Consider the following 18209-nt stretch of genomic DNA (forward strand, 5'->3'; position numbering starts at 1 on the left):
AGCCACAACTCAAATGGTTGGAGCAGTTTGGCCCTGGGCATTGAGGATGGCTCCATGGCCTCCCCCCAGGCTCTGAAATAGCCTGGTTGCCGAGCAATAGAGCAGTGGCTCCAGATGGATAGAGCATCGACCTGTAGGGGGCTTGCTGGGTAGATTGGGGTCGGGCACATGAGAGAATCTGTCTCTGCCTCCCTGCCTCCCTCCTCTAATAAAAAAATTTTATTTTTTTTAAAAGGGCTATTTGGAAGAAAAAAAAATTTTTTTCTATATTTTCAGAAGTTTAAATCTTAGAATTTAATCTATTTTGAATTTTAATGAAAGCAACTACAAATACAAAACAGTGAAAATATCTCACATTCTAGATATAAAATACTGAGCTTAAAATTTTAAAAATACAATGTAAATGTTAAAGACCAATTTATTCCTCAAGCCCAGGAATTAAATGATCATATTTTACTTTCCTAAAAATAAAACAAGATGCTATACATGAAGAAAAAAATCTTTGTCTCTAATAGCAATCTTGAAAACAATCAAATATGGTTGGGTACCATATCTTCCATCATCCGTTACTCTTTCCAATTCTACTAAAACAACCACATGCAATAGCTGTATTCCTAAGACTTACAAAATGTGAGTAGTGTCTAGCAAAATATGTACTTTATACTTTATTTGGCATTTTAAAATAAAAGTAAGGTAAGTTCAAATACAGCAATATCCAAAACTCACTTTCACATAACGTGAAAGTGTTACTACAGTTTTATTTGAAGCCAGCTTTTTCTGGTGGTTGGCCAAGTTGCTCCGGCTAACAGACAGCCTTAGTAATCCCCGGCTTCGCTCCAGGACCACGCACACTCACAGGTGCTCACACCCACTGGTGTGCACCGTGCTTCCCTTCCCTGAGGAAGCAGCGGCAGCCAGAATACAGCCTGCAGCGTCCATCCATCCGTCTTTCCCCACCTGTCTGTCCTGCCTCGTTCGTCCATCCTCCCCATCCGTCTGTCCATCCTCCTCATCCGTCCGTCCATCCTGCCCTGTCCGTCTGTCCGTCCTCCCCCATCGGTCCATCCTTTCTACCCATCTGTGTCCTCTCCCATCCGTCCGTCCTGCCCCACCCAGCTCGGCAATGTCAGCACCAGTGTCTCTCTCTCATCACTAGGAACTGCCGTCCTCATTGTTCATGAGAGAGCCTCTTCCACTGCCACACTGCACTTCCCGTCTCCACCGCCTCCTGGGCCGCCCGTGTCCCTCTGCCACTGCCACACTGCACTTCCCATCTCCACCGCCTCCTGGGCCGCCAGTGTCCCTCTGCCACTGCCACACTGCACTTCCCATCTCCACCGCCTCCTGGGCCGCCAGTGTCCCACTGCCACACTGCACTTCCATCTCCACCGCCTCCTGGGCCGCCCGTGTCCCTCTGCCACGCTGCCCCAGCAGCACAGGCACGCCCTGGGGCTTGCCCGCCCTCCCCCTCTCCTGCCCAGCCAGCTGCTCCTCTGCCCCGCCCTCGACGTGTCTGGGAGGTCTCTAACTCCCCACTTCCCACGCATGCTCCCACATCCTCCACGAGGCTTTCGGCACTCCGCTGGGGCTACTCTGACCAAGTCCGCATGACCTCTAGGTAACAAGCCGAGTCCACTGTCAGTCCTTAAACGACAGCTGTGGCCAGCACTGAACACACAGGAGGTCACCTACATTTCCTGAAACGCTTCCCCGTCTTGTGGAACAGCACGTTCTCCCACCTGACGTACAGCTCCTTCCAGTGTCTCTCTTGTTCCGTCCTCCCACACTGACCTCACTGTCTGGACCTCAGTACCAGAACCTACGACCTCATCCAGAACCACAGCTGTAAGCAACATCTCAACAACAAAATAATCTAGCATCTGTCTGTCACAGAGACGTCTCACCCTGAATACCAGACCTGAACGTTTAATGAAACAAAGAAACTTTTAATTAAAAATAAATAAATAAAATTAAAAAGGCAAAGAAAGCCAAACTGGAAAATTATTTATTACATGTATAATAGACAAAGAGTTAATTTCTGTTATATCCAAATAGATTTTACATATCAACAAAAATAAACCAGTAACTAAGAGGAAAATGGGAAAAGATCTAGAGAAAATTCTCAAAAAAGCAATAAATATATAAAAAATGTTATAACTCTCTCATAATTAAATGTAAATTAAAACAGTACCATTTTTTATCCGTAACACTGGTAAAGATTTAAAATTCTGAAGAAAAAAGGATTTGTCATGGGAGTATGAACTTGTAAAAGTTTGTTTTTTTTAATTAAGTGAGAGACAGAGAGGCAGACAGACAGACTTACATGCACCCTGACCAGGATCCACCTGGCAATCCCACTAGAGGGCAATGCTCTGCCCATCTGGGGCATTACTCCATTGCTCAGCAACCAAGCTCTTCTTAGGGCCTGAAGCAGAGGCCATGGAGCCATCCTCAGCATCCAGGGCCAACTCACTCCAACCGAACCACGGCTTCGGGGTTGGGGGGGAGAGAAAGGGGGGGAGTGGAGAAACAGATGGCGCTTCTCCTGTGTGCCCTGACTGGGAATCGAACCCAGGACTTCCACACACCGAGCTAACACTCTACCCCTGAGCCAACCAGCCAGTACCAAAACTTTTTTTTTATAAAATTCTATACTTGCTCTGAAACACATTTTAATTTCTGGGCATTTATATTATTGACATATCACTTAAGTGCTCAGAAATGTATGTATGTTCTCTAAATCGTTTTTTTTTTGTTTTTTTTTTGGTAAAAGCAAAATATTAAACCACCTCAATGTAGCAAATACTGTAATTCCCCATGTATAAGACACACCTTAATTTTGGGGCCCGACATTTGAAAAAAAAATGTATTACATAAAGTTATTGAACTCTAGTTTTATTCATCATAAAACTCACACAACTCCTCATCACTGTCAGAACTCCCATCCATTATCCTTTCCTCCTCTGTGTCTGATGACGAGTCCCTGTCTTCATAGATGGCCTTGTCCTCAGTTCCATCTATGGCATTGGAAATGCCACAACTACTGTATGAGATCCACCCAGTTTCTAGACCCCAAATTTTTCAGAAAAGAGTGCGTCTTATATATGGAAAATACAGGTACATTTCTTAAATAATTATATATTCATATTGAAAATTAAGTCATTGAAGAAAATGAATTGTATTAAAATGGAATTTACCCAAGACAAATTGTTAAACACAAAAAGAAACTCAAGTTATAGAGCATCACAAGTAATATGATATCCTTGTTTGGTGGAGAAAACATACATATTTATATATATGTAGAAATATTTTCAAAGTACCTTATAATCTCTTAAGAGGATATACTTCTGTACTCTAGGATTTTTATCATGATCTTGAATTACTTTGATAGTTAAAACGATAGTTAAAAAAATAAGAGTTTTCTATTTTTTTTGGTTTCCCTCTTTTCTAAGTGAGAGGAAGGGAGATAGATAGACTCCCGCATGTGCCCGACCAGGATCCACCTGGTAACACTCACCTGGGGCCGTGCTCTCAATTGAGCTTAAAATAAAACGCGAGTTTTCACAGCACAGAGTTTAGGGCTTTCTGCCCGAGGCCCACGGCCCAGACCAGCCCCGTCGACACGCACGCACGCTCACCTGAATGGCGTATGCAGCGGAGTCCTGGGCCCGGCTATTGTCTGCATACGCGAGGTAAGCCCTGGTCAGCTCCATCAACAATCCATACGCAAAATTCAAATCTTCCACTCCAGTCTCAATGCAAATGAGAAAAAAATGCATGGATAATTTGTGTAACTTGTTCTACTGAACTGTATCTTCCCCGGTGAATTTAACTTAGAAAAACAGGAGGTTCAAGCTGAGTTTGGTGGCCAGGCTGAGGGTAAACTCGAGCTGCAGCAGCGGAGCCAGACCCAGGGCTGGGGAGGCTGCTCATACGCCTAGCAGAGCCATTCCACTTCTCAGTGACTAACAGTTTGCCGTGTTTTGTTTGTTAACCCTGACAAAGAAAACTGTATATATGTCATTCTCTAAATTGCATTCTGTAGAACCCTGGTCACTTGAGAAGCTCCAAGAAATAATTTGAATAAAACTTTCTCTTGGAGACTCACAATGTGCACCAATATATTAAATGTCGTGTTTAATTTTTTGTTGTTTTTTTTTTTTCAGAGACAGAGTCAGAGAGAGGGATAGATAGGGACAGATAGACAAGAATGCAGAGAAATGAGAAGCATCAATCATCATTTTTTTGTTGTGACACCTTAGTTGTTCATTGATTACTTTCTCATATGTGCCTTGACCGCGGGCCTTCAACAGACCGAGTGACCCCTTGCTCAAGCCAGCGACCTGGGTACAAGCTGGTGAGCTTTGCTCAAACCAGATGAGCCTGTGCTCAAGCTGGCTACCTCGGGGTCTCAAACCTGGGTCCTTCCGCATCCCAGTTCGACGCTCTATCCACTGCGCCACCGCCTGGTCAGGCATGTTTAATTTTTTTATACAGGATTTTCCAAAGTCCTTTGGCCAAAGAATCTTTCCTATATGTACACTCTTAGAACACCCCAGGAAATCAGTTTCCCTTGGAAACACTTAGCAATAGTGTTTAAACAGTAATAGTTAATTTTCCCATTGACTTAGGGAGGGGAGAGCGAAGCAATGTTTCACTTGGCTGTTCCATTTAGTTGTGTACTCATTAACTGCCTCTTGTATGTGCCCTGACCGAGGGTCAAACCCTCGAACTCTGGCACGACAGGTCTATGCTTTATCCACTGAGCTACTCAGCCGGGGCCTGAAGAGCAATATTTATTTTATTTATTTATTTATTTTCTTTTTTCTGAAGCTGGAAACGGGGAGAGACAGTCAGACAGACTCCCACATGCGCCCGACCGGGATCCACCCGGCACGCCCACCAGGGGCGACGCTCTGCCCACCAGGGGGCGATGCTCTGCCCATCCGGGGTGTCACTTTGCCGCGATCAGAGCCACTCCAGCGCCTGGGGCAGAGGCCAAGGAGCCATCCCCAGCGCCCGGGCCATCTTTGCTCCAATGGAGCCTCGGCTGCGGGAGGGGAAGAGAGAGACAGAGAGGAAGGAGGGGGTGGGGGGTGGAGAAGCAAATGGGTGCTTCTCCTATGTGCCCTGGCCGGGAATTGAACCCGGGTCCCCCGCATGCCAGGCCGACGCTCTACCGCTGAGCCAACCGGCCAGGGCTGAAGAGCAATATTTAAATAATTAATTAAGTTCTAAGGATTTGTCAGAAGTAGATCAGGAAGCTTATTTTAAAGAACTCGGCACAGCACAGCGGGCTCACACTTCATTCTTGTTGTCAAACGAGCTCTGCAGTAGCACTAAGGGAGGAACAACCGTAGCAGTCACCTACACTGTCCGTGTTAGCGCGGCTCCACCCGGAGCACGGAACGGGCCCCTGGGAAAGAGGCACGGCAGCCCCGACAGGACAGAGAACTCCCGGGCACGCCCCTCTCCGGGACCTACCACGAACGTGAAGTCTTTGCCGTGGGTCTCGGCAGCCGAGAAGTCCAGCCGGCCGGGGTCCACGGCGCCCAGCTCCCCCAGGCACTCCCCGCAGAGCAGCCGGGCCTGGGGGTGGGCGTCCTGGCAGCCCTTCAGCAGCACCGTCACCAGCTGCGAGACCACGGGATCCACCGTCTCACTGTCTGTCACGTATTTTATCAGTTTTTCCTGAAAGAAAAAGAAAAAGGTTTGCACGTAGCTTCTACAAACTAGCATACGTTTCTAGCTAAAGCGCTTTCGTGTATTAAGGAACATCTGAGTGAACGACGGAGACTGAACGTGCGGGATGAGCACACGACACGGGGCACAGAGATGTGCCGCAGAACCAGGCACCTGAGGCCTGTGTGGTGACGTTCGCCAGTGCCACCCAATCAAGTCAATCAGAAAAGGACAAAATTAAATTCCCATATCTGCAGTCTTTTCAGCTAGTTTTTGGTAAGTTCACATATTATAGTTCACAACATGTTCCATAGTATTATAATAATTAAGTGTGTTTTAAGTGTGTTTGAAAGTTTAAATCATTAACCTACTAAACAATGACTGAGTATGACTACATCAGCATAAAAAAGTAAGACACAGTTCTTAACCCGAGTTCACAATCTAATGGGAAAACAGACATGTAAACCAGTAATTAAAGTATCACATGGTATGTACAGTAACAAGCTAAAGAAACAATGAAGAAGACGAAGAAGAACTCAGGAGAGTCAACCAATATTCCCGTAAATAAACCTTGGAGGAACAGCTATTAGTTAAAACAAGAAAACTGAAAAGTATGTAAAAGACTACTAGAGAGAAAAGAAAAAAGGGAAAAGGGTTCTGTGGAAATGATTTTTTAAAAAGAGGTAGGAAGAAGCCCTGGCTGGTTGGCTCAGTGGTAGAGCATCAACCTGGCGTGTGGAAGTCTCGGGTTCGATTCCCTGTCAGGGCACACAGGAGAAGCACCCATCTGCTTCTCAAACTCCCCCCTTTCTCCTCCCACAGCCATGGCTCATTTAGAGCAAGTCGGCCCCGGGTACTGAGGATGGCTCCATGGCCTCCGCCTCAGGTGCTAAGAGCTTGCTTGCTGAGCAATGGAGCAACGCCCCAGATGGGCAGAGCATCGCCCCCTCAATGGAGCGACGCCCCAGATGGGCAGAGCATCGCCCCCTCAATGGAGCAATGCCCCAGATGGGCAGAGCATCGCCCCCTCAATGGAGCAACGCCCCAGATGGGCAGAGCATCGCCCCCTCAATGGAGCAATGCCCCAGATGGGCAGAGCATCGCCCCCTCAATGGAGCAACGCCCCAGATGGGCAGAGCATCGCCCCCTCAATGGAGCAACGCCCCATATGGGCAGAGCATCGCCCCCTCAATGGAGCAATGCCCCATATGGGCAGAGCATCGCCCCCTCAATGGAGCGACGCCCCAGATGGGCAGAGCATCGCCCCCTCAATGGAGCAACGCCCCAGATGGGCAGAGCATCGCCCCCTCAATGGAGCAATGCCCCAGATGGGCAGAGCATCGCCCCCTCAATGGAGCAATGCCCCAGATGGGCAGAGCATCGCCCCCTCAATGGAGCGACGCCCCAGATGGGCAGAGCATCGCCCCCTCATGGGCTTGCCAGGTGGATTCTGGTCGGGGCACATATGGGAGTCTGTCTCTGCCTCCCCTTCTCTCACTTAAAAAAAAAAAGAAAAAAAATTTTTTAAAGGAGGTAAGAGGAAAAAGGTGTCCTTAAAGAAAAATACGGTGATTCAAATAACCCTTCTTCATCTGTCTCCTGAGGATGATGTAATCAAAACCTTAAGAAAGAAGAGCCCACCCTCAAGCCAGTTAAGACTGAGCTACTGTACTTGTGAGAGCACTTTAGAACAACCTCGTTTGTATCACTTTCTTTCTAGCAAAAAAGTAAAGCATATATAAGCGAGCATCTCAAATTCAATGTTAAAACTGCGGTTCATATTAAAGTGATACATTTCAAAAGAAAAAGAAGACACTGAGCCTGGCTTTGTGGAACAGAGGCCGACTCAGCAAAAGCAGCCCGATGAGGAGCCAGACAGAGAATGTCAATGTGCTGGAGCCGCTCAGCCTCCAGCTTGTATGAATCAACTTACAGACGTTCACGTTGCAACTGTCCTCTCTTAGGACGTCAAATAGATTCAGGAATCCGTCATGTGCAGCAATTGCATTGGTTTAGAATATAGGATTTTAAGATTTTCCAACACTGTACTCAAACATTTCAATAAAATCATGCTCCCTTTTAAAACAAACAAAAAAAAGCTCGAGGCCCTTCACATACGGAACCCAGGTCGCGGTCTGGACCAGTGGTCAGCGGTGGGGTCAGTGACGTGCAGGGCAGAGCCTGAGGCTGTGACACGCGTACCTTCACAGACGGAACCCAGGTCGCGGTCTGGACCAGTGGTCAGCGGTGGGGTCAGTGATGTGCAGGACAGAGCCTGAGGCTGTGACACGTGTACCTTCACAGACGGAACCCAGGTCGCGGTCTAGACCAGTGGTCAGCGGTGGGGTCAGTGACGTGCAGGACAGAGCCCGAGGCTGTGACACGTGCACCTTCACAGACGGAACCCAGGTCGCGGTCTGGACCAGTGGTCAGCGGTGGGGTCAGTGACGTGCAGGGCAGAGCCTGAGGCTGTGACACGTGCACCTTCACAGACGGAACCCAGGTCGCAGTCTGGACCAGTGGTCAGCGGTGGGGTCAGTGACGTGCAGGACAGAGCCCGAGGCTCTGACACGTGCACCTTCACAGACGGAACCCAGGTCGCGGTCTGGACCAGTGGTCAGCGGAGGTGTCAGTGACATGCAGGACAGAGCCCGAGGCTGTGACACGTGCACCTTCACAGACGGAACCCAGGTCGCGGTCTGGACCAGTGGTCAGCAGTGGGGTCAGTGACGTGCAGGACAGAGCCTGAGGCTGTGACGTGTGTACCTTCACAGACGGAACCCAGGTCACGGTCTGGACCAGTGGTCAGCGGTGGGGTCAGTGACGTGCAGGGCACAGCCTGAGGCTGTGACACGTGTACCTTCACAGACGGAACCCAGGTCGCGGTCTGGACCAGTGGTCAGCGGAGGGGTCAGTGACGTGCAGGACAGAGCCTGAGGCTGTGACACGTGTACCTTCACAGACGGAACCCAGGTAGCAGTCTGGACCAGTGGTCAGCAGAGGGGTCAGTGACGTGCAGGACAGAGCCTGAGGCTGTGACACGTGCACCTTCACAGACGGAACCCAGGTCGCGGTCTGGACCAATGGTCAGCGGTGGGGTCAGTGACGTGCAGGGCAGAGCCTGAGGCTGTGACACGTGTACCTTCACAGATGGAACCCAGGTCGCGGTCTGGACCAGTGGTCAGTGGTGGGGTCAGTGACGTGCAGGGCAGAGCCCGAGGATGTGACACGCGTACCGCAGACCCACAGTGAGGGTGGCACAAATCACAGACGCGAGGAGAGCAAGGCCCCCCGTGTGGTGGGACCGCCTCCACACTGGCTGCTCTGCACCCCGGCCGTGCAGGCTCACTGGTCCAGAAGCACGTGCCCATCACCACCATGCTGAGTAAACTAAACACTCTGTCCTAAGTAGGTGCTTCCTCATGTCATGAAAACAGACGTAACACTAACTCAGGAGGGTCTTAGACCTTCACGTCGTATCATGTAAGTTCTTGATATGCAGAAATTAGTTCCTCAGTTAAATGTTTCCAATGTATAGGTTTATAGTCACCTCGTTTGTTTGTTTTTTGTAGTGAGTGGAGGGGAGATAGTGAGACAGACTCCACATGCACCCTGACCAGGATCCACCCAGCAACTCCCAGTCTGGGGTCAATGCTTGAATCAACCGAGCTATTTTTAGCACCTGAGGCTGATGTGCTCCAATAGAGCCATCCTCAGCACCCAGCACCATGCTTGAACCAATCAAGCCACAGGCTGCAGGAGGGGAAGAGAGGCAGGGGGAGAAGCAGATGGTCATTTCTCATGTGTGCCCGGACCAGGAATTGAACCTGGGATGTCCACAGGCTGGGCCAACTTTCTATCCACTGAGCTACTGGCCAGGGCCAATCTGGTATTTTAAATTCAGTTCTCACTGTCACCAAGATTAGAGATAATCTACATTATACTGACAACGAAAAGAATAAAGTTCACTGGCCCCAAGAAAAAGTATACTTAAAAATTTAGCTCCATCAAAACTAATCAAGTTAATTCAGTCAAAATGTAAAATGGCAAAATTACCAAAATTTTACATGGCAGATATCTATGGGCAGTTATACGAGGAGACTCACATAAGCTGTGCTGCTCAGACACACACCCCCCACTCAGGAAGGCGCAGACCTAAGGTGCAACCACCACACCACGGTCCTTCAAACAAAAACCGCAGACCACGGACGTTCAGCATCAAAGGACATCGCATGGACTACTCACTCTGTGTCAGACTGATCATCTACATAAAATAAAAATCTCTTCTTTTGTATGTCAATGTAATTGAAAAACAGGTAACTTTTAAAATATCACTTTCATGGGACCCACTGAACCTCAAGTAAACACAGTACTGTCACCTGGTCTTTGAACTTCCAAACTCCCTCTTCTGTAGCTCTTAAACCACATCTCAGCATACCTGGTTCTTATACAAGGTCTCCTTCAGGCTCGTGAGGGCGTGCGTGCGGACATCGACGTTCTCGTGCTGGACCGCCTTCATGGAGAGCCGGAGAGCCGTCTGCAGGTCAGCGCTCTCAGCGGTCTCCTGTGGGAGGGGCAGAGGCGTGCCGGTCAATGACCCCGTCAGCAACCACTTGGAAGGCCAGGTCCCTACGCTACCCGTTAAAGTAGTTAAGTCATACCCCCGTTAAGAGCAGCTTTAAAATACTATTTCCATCTCTTCCTCAGTGTAGCCTGTCTCATTGTTAGTAATTCTCAGGGAAAGGGATTTCATTTTAAAATCTTTGAAGCTGCAGATAATAACATTTTTCAACTAAATAAGAGTTTACTTACGTAAAATAAATCTTTCTTGGTAAGAAATACAAGTTTCCCTCAGCTTACAAAGGGCCACACGACGGCCCTGAAACAAGTCTGCAGACTATGCAGATGATTCCCCTTCTCACCTGGGCTCCTTGTTTTCTCCGACTGGGATGAACTACCCACAGAAGGAGAAAACAGGTCTTCACATCCAGCCATGGGGTCTGCAGTCAACACCTCTGCCTCTCTGATCTGAGGTCAGGTACCCCACTTTCTGCCGTAAAATTCTATGGAGTCACCACTACTATTTCCATCCCTTCAGAGAGTCCACTGGACCTCAAGGTAACGGACCACCGTGCATTCCCCGTGCAGAGCTCAGGAATATTGGACCCGATTCCCACACCACTGTTTACAGCAGAATATAACTGGAATCGTTCCATAGCCTGCTCTGTTACACAGGGCGTGCAGCTGCGGTGGCTTCTCTTGGGGACTGTAAATGGAACACACTGACCTGGGTAGTGAAGGCACAAGAAAGGCATGTTTTGCACTCTTTTCTATCTCATGCTGTCACATCTCTGATCTAAATGCTAGAACTTCCTTCTAGAAACCATGGACTCATGACAGGATTATCTAGTCACCAGGAATCAGCCATCAGAACATGACTGTATTGTCCCTAGATATGACTCTAAAGAATTTCTTTCAAATGTAGTGGAATTTGGGAATAATTTTGTATCAATGATCTCCTGAATCATGAATAAAAAATTGAGTACCTTTCTGTATTCCTGTAGAACTGCTTTTATCTGTTTTAATTCCGGATGGTCAGGTAAAAAGTATATTTCATGAAGAAAATCATGTACGGCGTCCCTAAGAGTCAGTTGGAGAAGAAAGAATTATTTGCAGAGAGAACGCACATGAAAAGTATATAAAGCGGGGGCCGACAGGCCAACCTAATGCAAATTTAAAAGTGCGAGTCAATCACTGACATGCAAAGTATTCTTCCTAACCATGTCTGCAACGCTCAGCTACTACGAGTGGTAAAAAATCAAACCTAATAAGCCTGTGGCAGCCTGCTACATTGGTGGCCGTGAGCAAATGATACTTCTTGGTATAGTCACCTCCTCCCCAATCTGTGCGAGGTGTGTGCCCTGCTCTCACAGACAGAAGACGGCAGAGGGGACACTGTGCCGGTCTGGGTAGGCATGCTCTAGTCTGACAGCTGCTGGCTCGGTTTGTACTCACGAGAACCCTGAGTTGCCACCAACAAGGTCAGGCTTTGTGGACATGGACAGACAACGTGGACAGGCAGGCTCTGAGATCACATGGAAACAGGGAGAGCCCAGCCGAGTCTACCAGAAGCCTGACTGCTCTCACACCAACAACCATTCACCAGACCGGCCATGGAATCAACCAGCTGAACCCCCGATTGTAAAACTCTTGATTAAGTCAAGCTGCTCACTGTTTTAAGACAGTCTGTTTTGGAGTGTTTTGTAATGCGGCAATAGACAGCTTATCCAGCCCTAAAACAAATTCTCATGAAGAATTTTAGAGAAAACTTCAAATAATTCCTTACTAAGGCAACAATTTTTAATTTGCTTCAAATGTAATACTCAAATCTTCCTGGGTCCAAATAAAGTATTTCTAAATTCTAGTCTTCATTAACTCAGGCAACAGATATTCACCAAGTAAGTACAATGTGCTATTATGCACTAGACATGAGTTTGCAACAATAAAGACAGCTGACACAATTCCTCCCCTTGGAGCCCGAGAACCTCGACTGAGGACCGAGTGACAGAGGAGTCTTCAGTGATACAAAAAAGGCAGAGAAATGACTCTTCTATAACAAATAACAAACAGCAAAGATACACTACTTGCATGGTAACCCAAAACATATTTGAAAAGTGATGGACATTAGTGATTATGCTCTTCTATCATGTACAACATATCAAAAACAAAAGTTTTTAATAAAAACAAAACAAAAAAAAACACTACCATTACCCTTTTCTTCTTTACTTTCTCCCTGATGGGGCAGTTACTGGAAGTGATGAACGGGAAAAGCAACAGTGTCTGAGCACCTCGGTGAGTGGCAGCCTCGCGTCCTGGCCTTTCAGAAGCACAGGGACCACGACTCACGACAATAAGGGCAAAGTGGAAACAGTGTGAGATGCACAGGAACGCTCCGGGCTGAAGGCGCCGAGCTGGACGGAAACCACGCAGGTCCCGCCCCGGCAGCCTGGATCGCTCCCGCCCCGGTGTGCGCTCCAGAGAGTCTTGGGGGAGGATTTTAACTATTGTAAAGATGTGGCCAGGCTCTGGGAAGCCATGAGAATGTCCGGATAAGCAATTTGGAATTTGTCGGTCAGGAATGCAGAACCAGAGAACGTCTCTGTCTGCTGGAGTGATTCAGATAAAGGGGCTTTTACATGTGAACCACAGGAGGAAACCTAGTAAAAGCTCCAAGGAAGGGAGATGGGTTTAAAAGTTAATCTAACGTTGGAGTAAGGGTTTCAACTAAGGAAAATTAGCAAGCAGGTGAATATCCCCTGCAACCTTCCACACGACACTCGACTACCTGCCTCTCAGCTGCGAGAGGAACGGTAAACCAGCCTCACCTTTTACAACACTGATGAAAAACAACTGAGTTGCTGGCCTACTAATGAATAAATTTAAAATATGATTTCAGTGGAAGCCATATCACAACCGAGATAGTATCAGTTCAGTATGGATTGTCTTAATATCTGCCAATTACTTTTGTTTACTGATGAACTCTAAAGTAAAGAGAGGACTAGGACCTGGGTGGGTGGCGCGGTGGAGAGAATCGTCCAGGTGCGCCGAGGTCACTTGTCCGATCCCCAGTCAGGGCACACGTGAGAAGCAACCACTGAGTGCACAACTGAATGGAACAACTAAGTGTACGATGAGTTGATGCCTCTCCCTCTCTCTCTCTCTCTCTCTCTCAAATCAATGGAAAAATAAAAAGCAAGTGAAAACTATTTTAAAAAGAATATGACCAGTTCCACGTAACAGTAACCCTGTACCCTGAGACATAAAGACAGTGATGACAAGCTGTTTGCCCGGGTCGGCCACACACCTGTGATCAATGATGAGGAAATGGAAGATGGCTGCGGTCTCCACGGGCTGCGTGTGGACCAGCGGCAGCAGAGCCACGATCACGTGACTGAGGAGAGGGCCCAGGTAGGCGTGGTCCAGGCAGCGAACGAAGCAGTCCCAAGCTCTGTGCAATAAATAAAAGTTAAACAAGAAAAGTTACAAATCACATTCTTTTTATAATGTATAAAGGCCCATCAGTGAGTTACTAGCTAAATGAACAATGATACATACAGGTAATAAAATCACAAGGTAGCTGCAGAAATGGAATCAAGATCAGTATTGTATACCCCAATACTAAATATGTTAAGACAGGAAAGCCAAGTGAAAATAGCACTCACCATATGACACCGCTGAGGCAGGGTTAACACAGAAAAACATACGTGTGTGAGTCTGTTCATGCTTTCAGAAAGGGGGCGTTGTCAGGGGTAACACAGAAAAACATACATGTGTGTCTGTTCATGCTTTCAGAAAGGGGGCGTTGTCAGGGGTAACACAGAAAAACATACATGTGTGTCTGTTCATGCTTTCAGAAAGGGGGCGTTGTCAGGGGTAACAGAAAAACATACATGTGTGTCTGTTCATGCTTTCAGAAAGGGGGCGTTGTCAGGGGTAACACAGAAAACATGCGTGTGTGAGTCTGTTCATGCTTTCAGAAAGGGGGCGTTGTCAGGGGTAACACAGAAAAACATACATGTGTGTGAGTCTGTTCATGCTTTCAGAAAGGGGGCGTTGTCAGGGTTAACACAGAAAACATGCGTGTGTGAGTCTGTTCATGCTTTCAGAAAGGGGGCGTTGTCAGGGGTAACAGAAAAACATGTGTGTGTGAGTCTGTTCATGCTTTCAGAAAGGGGGCGTTGTCAGGGGTAACAGAAAAACATATGTGTGTGTGAGTCTGTTCATGCTTTCAGAAAGGGGGCGTTGCACACGAGTTAATACAGATGAATGCAGGATGCAGGAACAGCAGCTAGGTTCTCTGAGTGTAACTTAAACAAATTTGAATTTGGGACAATGTAAACAAACGTACTATATGATTTTGAAAGTAATAAAGGGTAAGCCTGACCAGGCGGTGGCCCAGTGGATAGAGCATCGGACTGGGATGCGGAGGACCCGTGTCCAAGACCTCAAGGTTGCTAGCTTGAGCGCGGGCTCATCTGGTTTGAGCAAAAGCTCACCAGCCTGAGCCCAAGGTTGCTGGCTCGAGCAAGGGGTTACTCGGTCTGCTGAAGCCCCACAGTCAAGGCACATATGAGAAAGCAATCAATGAACAACTAAGGTGTTGCAATGAAAAACTGATGATTGATGCTTCTCATCTCTCTCCGTTCCTGTCTGTCTGTCCCTATCTGTCCCTCTCTCTGACTTTCTCTCTCTGTCCCTGTAAAAAAAAAAAAAAAAAAAAAGTCTCTAAAAGTTTTAAACAAACTGACATAAACAAGCCTAACAATATCAAGTATCAAGTTAGCGGTCCCTGCACACAGAACACAGGCACGTCACGTGATGTTAAACCTATCACCTTGACTGCCCATCTACAGGGAGCCAGAGTCTAAGGACACACAGAACCTCCAAGAAGCTCACACCGTATCGGTCGCCTTACTGTTAGCCGCAATGTTGAAGCTGGATTAGCAACGAGCCCAGCCTACAAATCCCCAGTGGCTTACGAGCCGCATGTGCGGGGCAGGCACAGATGGACAGAGCCACAGCCCCCCAGGAATGCGGAGACAGCCCTGCGCGGCCGCCACTCACCTGCAGCACAGCTCGGGGAAGTCGTCCTTGAACCGCAGGCCGGTCCTCAGCGTGGTCATCATCTTCACCCGCACAGAGCTGACGTGCTTGGGGCCCATCAGTCTCATCAAGGCCATCAAACTGGTCAAGGCCTAGAAAGCAAGCAGGGCATTCACACAGCCTGCCGGCAAAGGGACGGGAGAGGGCCCCGCCCACGGGCTCCTGCCCCAACCTCCGACCTCCCAGGAGAATCAAGCCTCTGGCCACATAGGCTCACAGATGCTGGCCGGTCCTCCTTGTCCACCTCCTCGTGTAGGAAGTAAGAGTTTGAAATCTATGAGCTCTGGTTTGTACTTCTTCCCTTGAAGGTGATTTGTTACTTTAGTCCTGGCGGTCCTCTGGCCGGTGATTTTCCCGTTTATTAAGAATACCTGGCCCTGGCCGGTTGGCTCAGCGGTAGAGCGTCGGCCTGGCGTGGGGGGCACCCGGGTTCGATTCCCGGCCAGGGCACATAGGAGAAGCGCCCATTTACTTCTCCACCCCCACCCCCTCCTTCCTCTCTGTCTCTCTCTTTCCCTCCCGCAGCCAAGGCTCCATTGGAGCAAAGATGGTCCGGGCGCTGGGGATGGCTCCTTGGCCTCTGCCCCAGGCACTAGAGTGGCTCTGGTCGCGGCAGAGTGACGCCCCGGAGGGGCAGAGCATCGCCCCCTGGTGGGCAGAGCATCGCCCCTGGTGGGCGTGCTGGGTGGATCCCGGTTGGGCGCATGCGGGAGTCTGTCTGTCTCTCCCCATTTCCAGCTTCAGAAAGAAAAAGAAAAAAAAAAAGAATACCCTTGTGGATTCTGACCTGTGGTGGCGCAGTGGATAAAGCATCGACCTGGAAATGCTGAGGTCGCCGGTTCAAAACCCTGGGCTTGCCTGGTCAAGGCACATATGGGAGTTGATGCTTCCAGCTCCTCCCCCCTTCTCTCTCTCTGTCTCTCTCTCCTCTCTCTCTCTGTCTCTCTCCCTTTCTCTCTCTCCTCTCTAAAAATGAAAACATAGGCCCTGGCCGGTTGGCTCAGCGGTAGAGTGTCGGCCTAGAGTGCGGAGGACCCGGGTTCGATTCCCAGCCAGGGCACACAGGAGAAGCACCTATTTGTTTCTCCACCCCTCCGCCGCACCTTCCTCTCTGTCTCTCTCTTCCCCTCCCGCAGCCAAGGCTCCATTGGAGCAAAGATGGCCCGGGCGCTGGGGATGGCTCTGTGGCCTCTGCCTCAGGTGCTAGAGTGGCTCTGGTCGCAACATGGTGACGCCCAGGATGGGCAGAGCATCGCCCCCTGGTGGGCAGAGCATTGCCCCATGGTGGGCGTGCTGGGTGGATCCCGGTCGGGCGCATGCGGGAGTCTGTCTAACTGTCTCTCCCTGTTTCCAGCTTCAGAAAAAAAAAATGCAAAAAAAATAAAAAATAAAAAAAATAATAAAAATGAAAAAATAAAATTAAAAAAAAAAAAGAATACCCTTGTGTGATTTTTCTGCAAATCCGCCCCACTGCTATGCAGTACATGCATTTTCATCCTCACGACACTGAATTTGAGATGCTCTGAGTTTAGTAGAACAAGTAACCAATAACACACATTCTGTTGTGTGTGAAACAGACCCAGACTTGTGTCAGCAGCTCCGACTCCAATGAAGGAGCAGAGAAACTCTAGCCCAGCCATAACTATGCCAGAACGTGCGAGAGCTTTGTGGTTTAAAGCAAACTCTAGTTTTCTCAGACTTCAGACTCTCTCATCAGGATACCAATACGGAAGAGGCCGTGCAGACGAACGAGAAGTCTGGGGACTGACTTCACCAGGAGACAGCAAAGAACAGCAGTGTAGCTCAAGTTTGTGGAGTGTCACATTGTACCGTGTCTGTCTTGGCTCCTCGAGGTTATTGAAGAGCAGTCTAGACTGAAGTAAACTTCTACTCACGGATTTTAACTGTAATTTTACTGACCGCAGAGGTAAAAGCAAATCATCAATATATAAATGTCTCCCAATCTATGGACAAAAACTCCCAGGGGTGACCAATGGCGACAGCAATCACAGTGAGACCATCCTGTGCCAGACACAGGTGAACATGAACCGACAACCCACCACCAGGTGTGGTGACTGCGCCTGCCACAGACACCTCGTGTCCTCAGTGTGCAAAACCACGATGGCCCTGACCACATCAGACCGACGTGGACCAACAGTCAACTCGGCAGCACTTCTCTGAGCTTCCCCTGATCGCTGGCTCCCATCTCCCCGTGAGCTAGAACAGGGGTCGGGAAACTCTGTGGCTGAGAGAGCCATGAACACCACATATTTTAAAATGTAATTTCGTTGTACACAACGACCTGTGTACATTACACATTATCCAATAAAAATCTGGTGTTGTCCCGGAGGACAGCTGTGATCGGCTCCAGCCACCTGCAACCATGAACATGAGCGGCAGGAAATGAATGGAGGGTAATACATGAGAATGTTTTATATTTTTAACGTTATTATTTTTTTTTTATTAAAGATTTGTCTGTGAGCCAGATGCAGCCATCGAAAGAGCCACATCTGGCTCGCGAGCCACAGGTTTCCGACCCCTGGGATAGATGTTGGGATGAGGGGAGCCTGAGACTGCTGGGCCGTCCCCTGGCAGGTAAGCACTGAGCTAATCAATCTAGGGGACCGGGAGATAAGAGACTGGTTCTGAGAACACGGTGCCCCAAATCCAGCAATACTGGATGCTGTGCTGCCCTCCTACTTTCAGTGACAGGGCCAACAGATTCCTTCTAAGCCAGTCTGGGTTGAGTTTTCTGTCCTTTATTAAAAAAAGAACTGCAAATGCCATGACTTCTGTTGTTCACTGACACAGAGCACCCTCCGTCCGACTCCTCCCTATCTGTGACTGACTGCAGGTAGCAGCAG

At 48.5% G+C, this 18209-nt stretch overlaps 1 protein-coding gene, 1 long non-coding RNA gene and 1 other non-coding gene across 4 annotated transcripts in view; 2 read left to right on the forward strand and 1 right to left on the reverse strand.

Annotated features, from left to right (window-relative positions):
- LOC136379798 (uncharacterized) overlaps positions 1-18209 on the forward strand; it is a 555021-nt gene that overhangs the window by 378757 nt on the left and 158055 nt on the right. The window lies entirely within an intron of this gene.
- The window catches only part of ATR (ATR serine/threonine kinase), a 113882-nt gene that overhangs the window by 60132 nt on the left and 35541 nt on the right, over positions 1-18209 (reverse strand). For both annotated transcript variants that reach the window (XM_066347347.1, XM_066347344.1), the window contains exons 18-23: positions 15307-15437; positions 13547-13690; positions 11229-11322; positions 10121-10246; positions 5485-5691; positions 3639-3752 (exon numbers count right to left, since the gene is read on the reverse strand). In XM_066347347.1, the coding sequence (XP_066203444.1) occupies positions 3639-3752; positions 5485-5691; positions 10121-10246; positions 11229-11322; positions 13547-13690; positions 15307-15437 (816 nt within the window). The remainder of the gene's footprint in view (positions 1-3638; positions 3753-5484; positions 5692-10120; positions 10247-11228; positions 11323-13546; positions 13691-15306; positions 15438-18209) is intronic.
- TRNAS-AGA (transfer RNA serine (anticodon AGA)) lies at positions 16330-16405 on the forward strand. Its single transcript has one exon. It is a non-coding gene; the product is annotated as a tRNA-Ser (tRNA).

Source organism: Saccopteryx leptura, chromosome 8 (assembly GCF_036850995.1).
Source record: "Saccopteryx leptura isolate mSacLep1 chromosome 8, mSacLep1_pri_phased_curated, whole genome shotgun sequence".
Taxonomy (NCBI): Eukaryota; Metazoa; Chordata; class Mammalia; order Chiroptera; family Emballonuridae; genus Saccopteryx; species Saccopteryx leptura.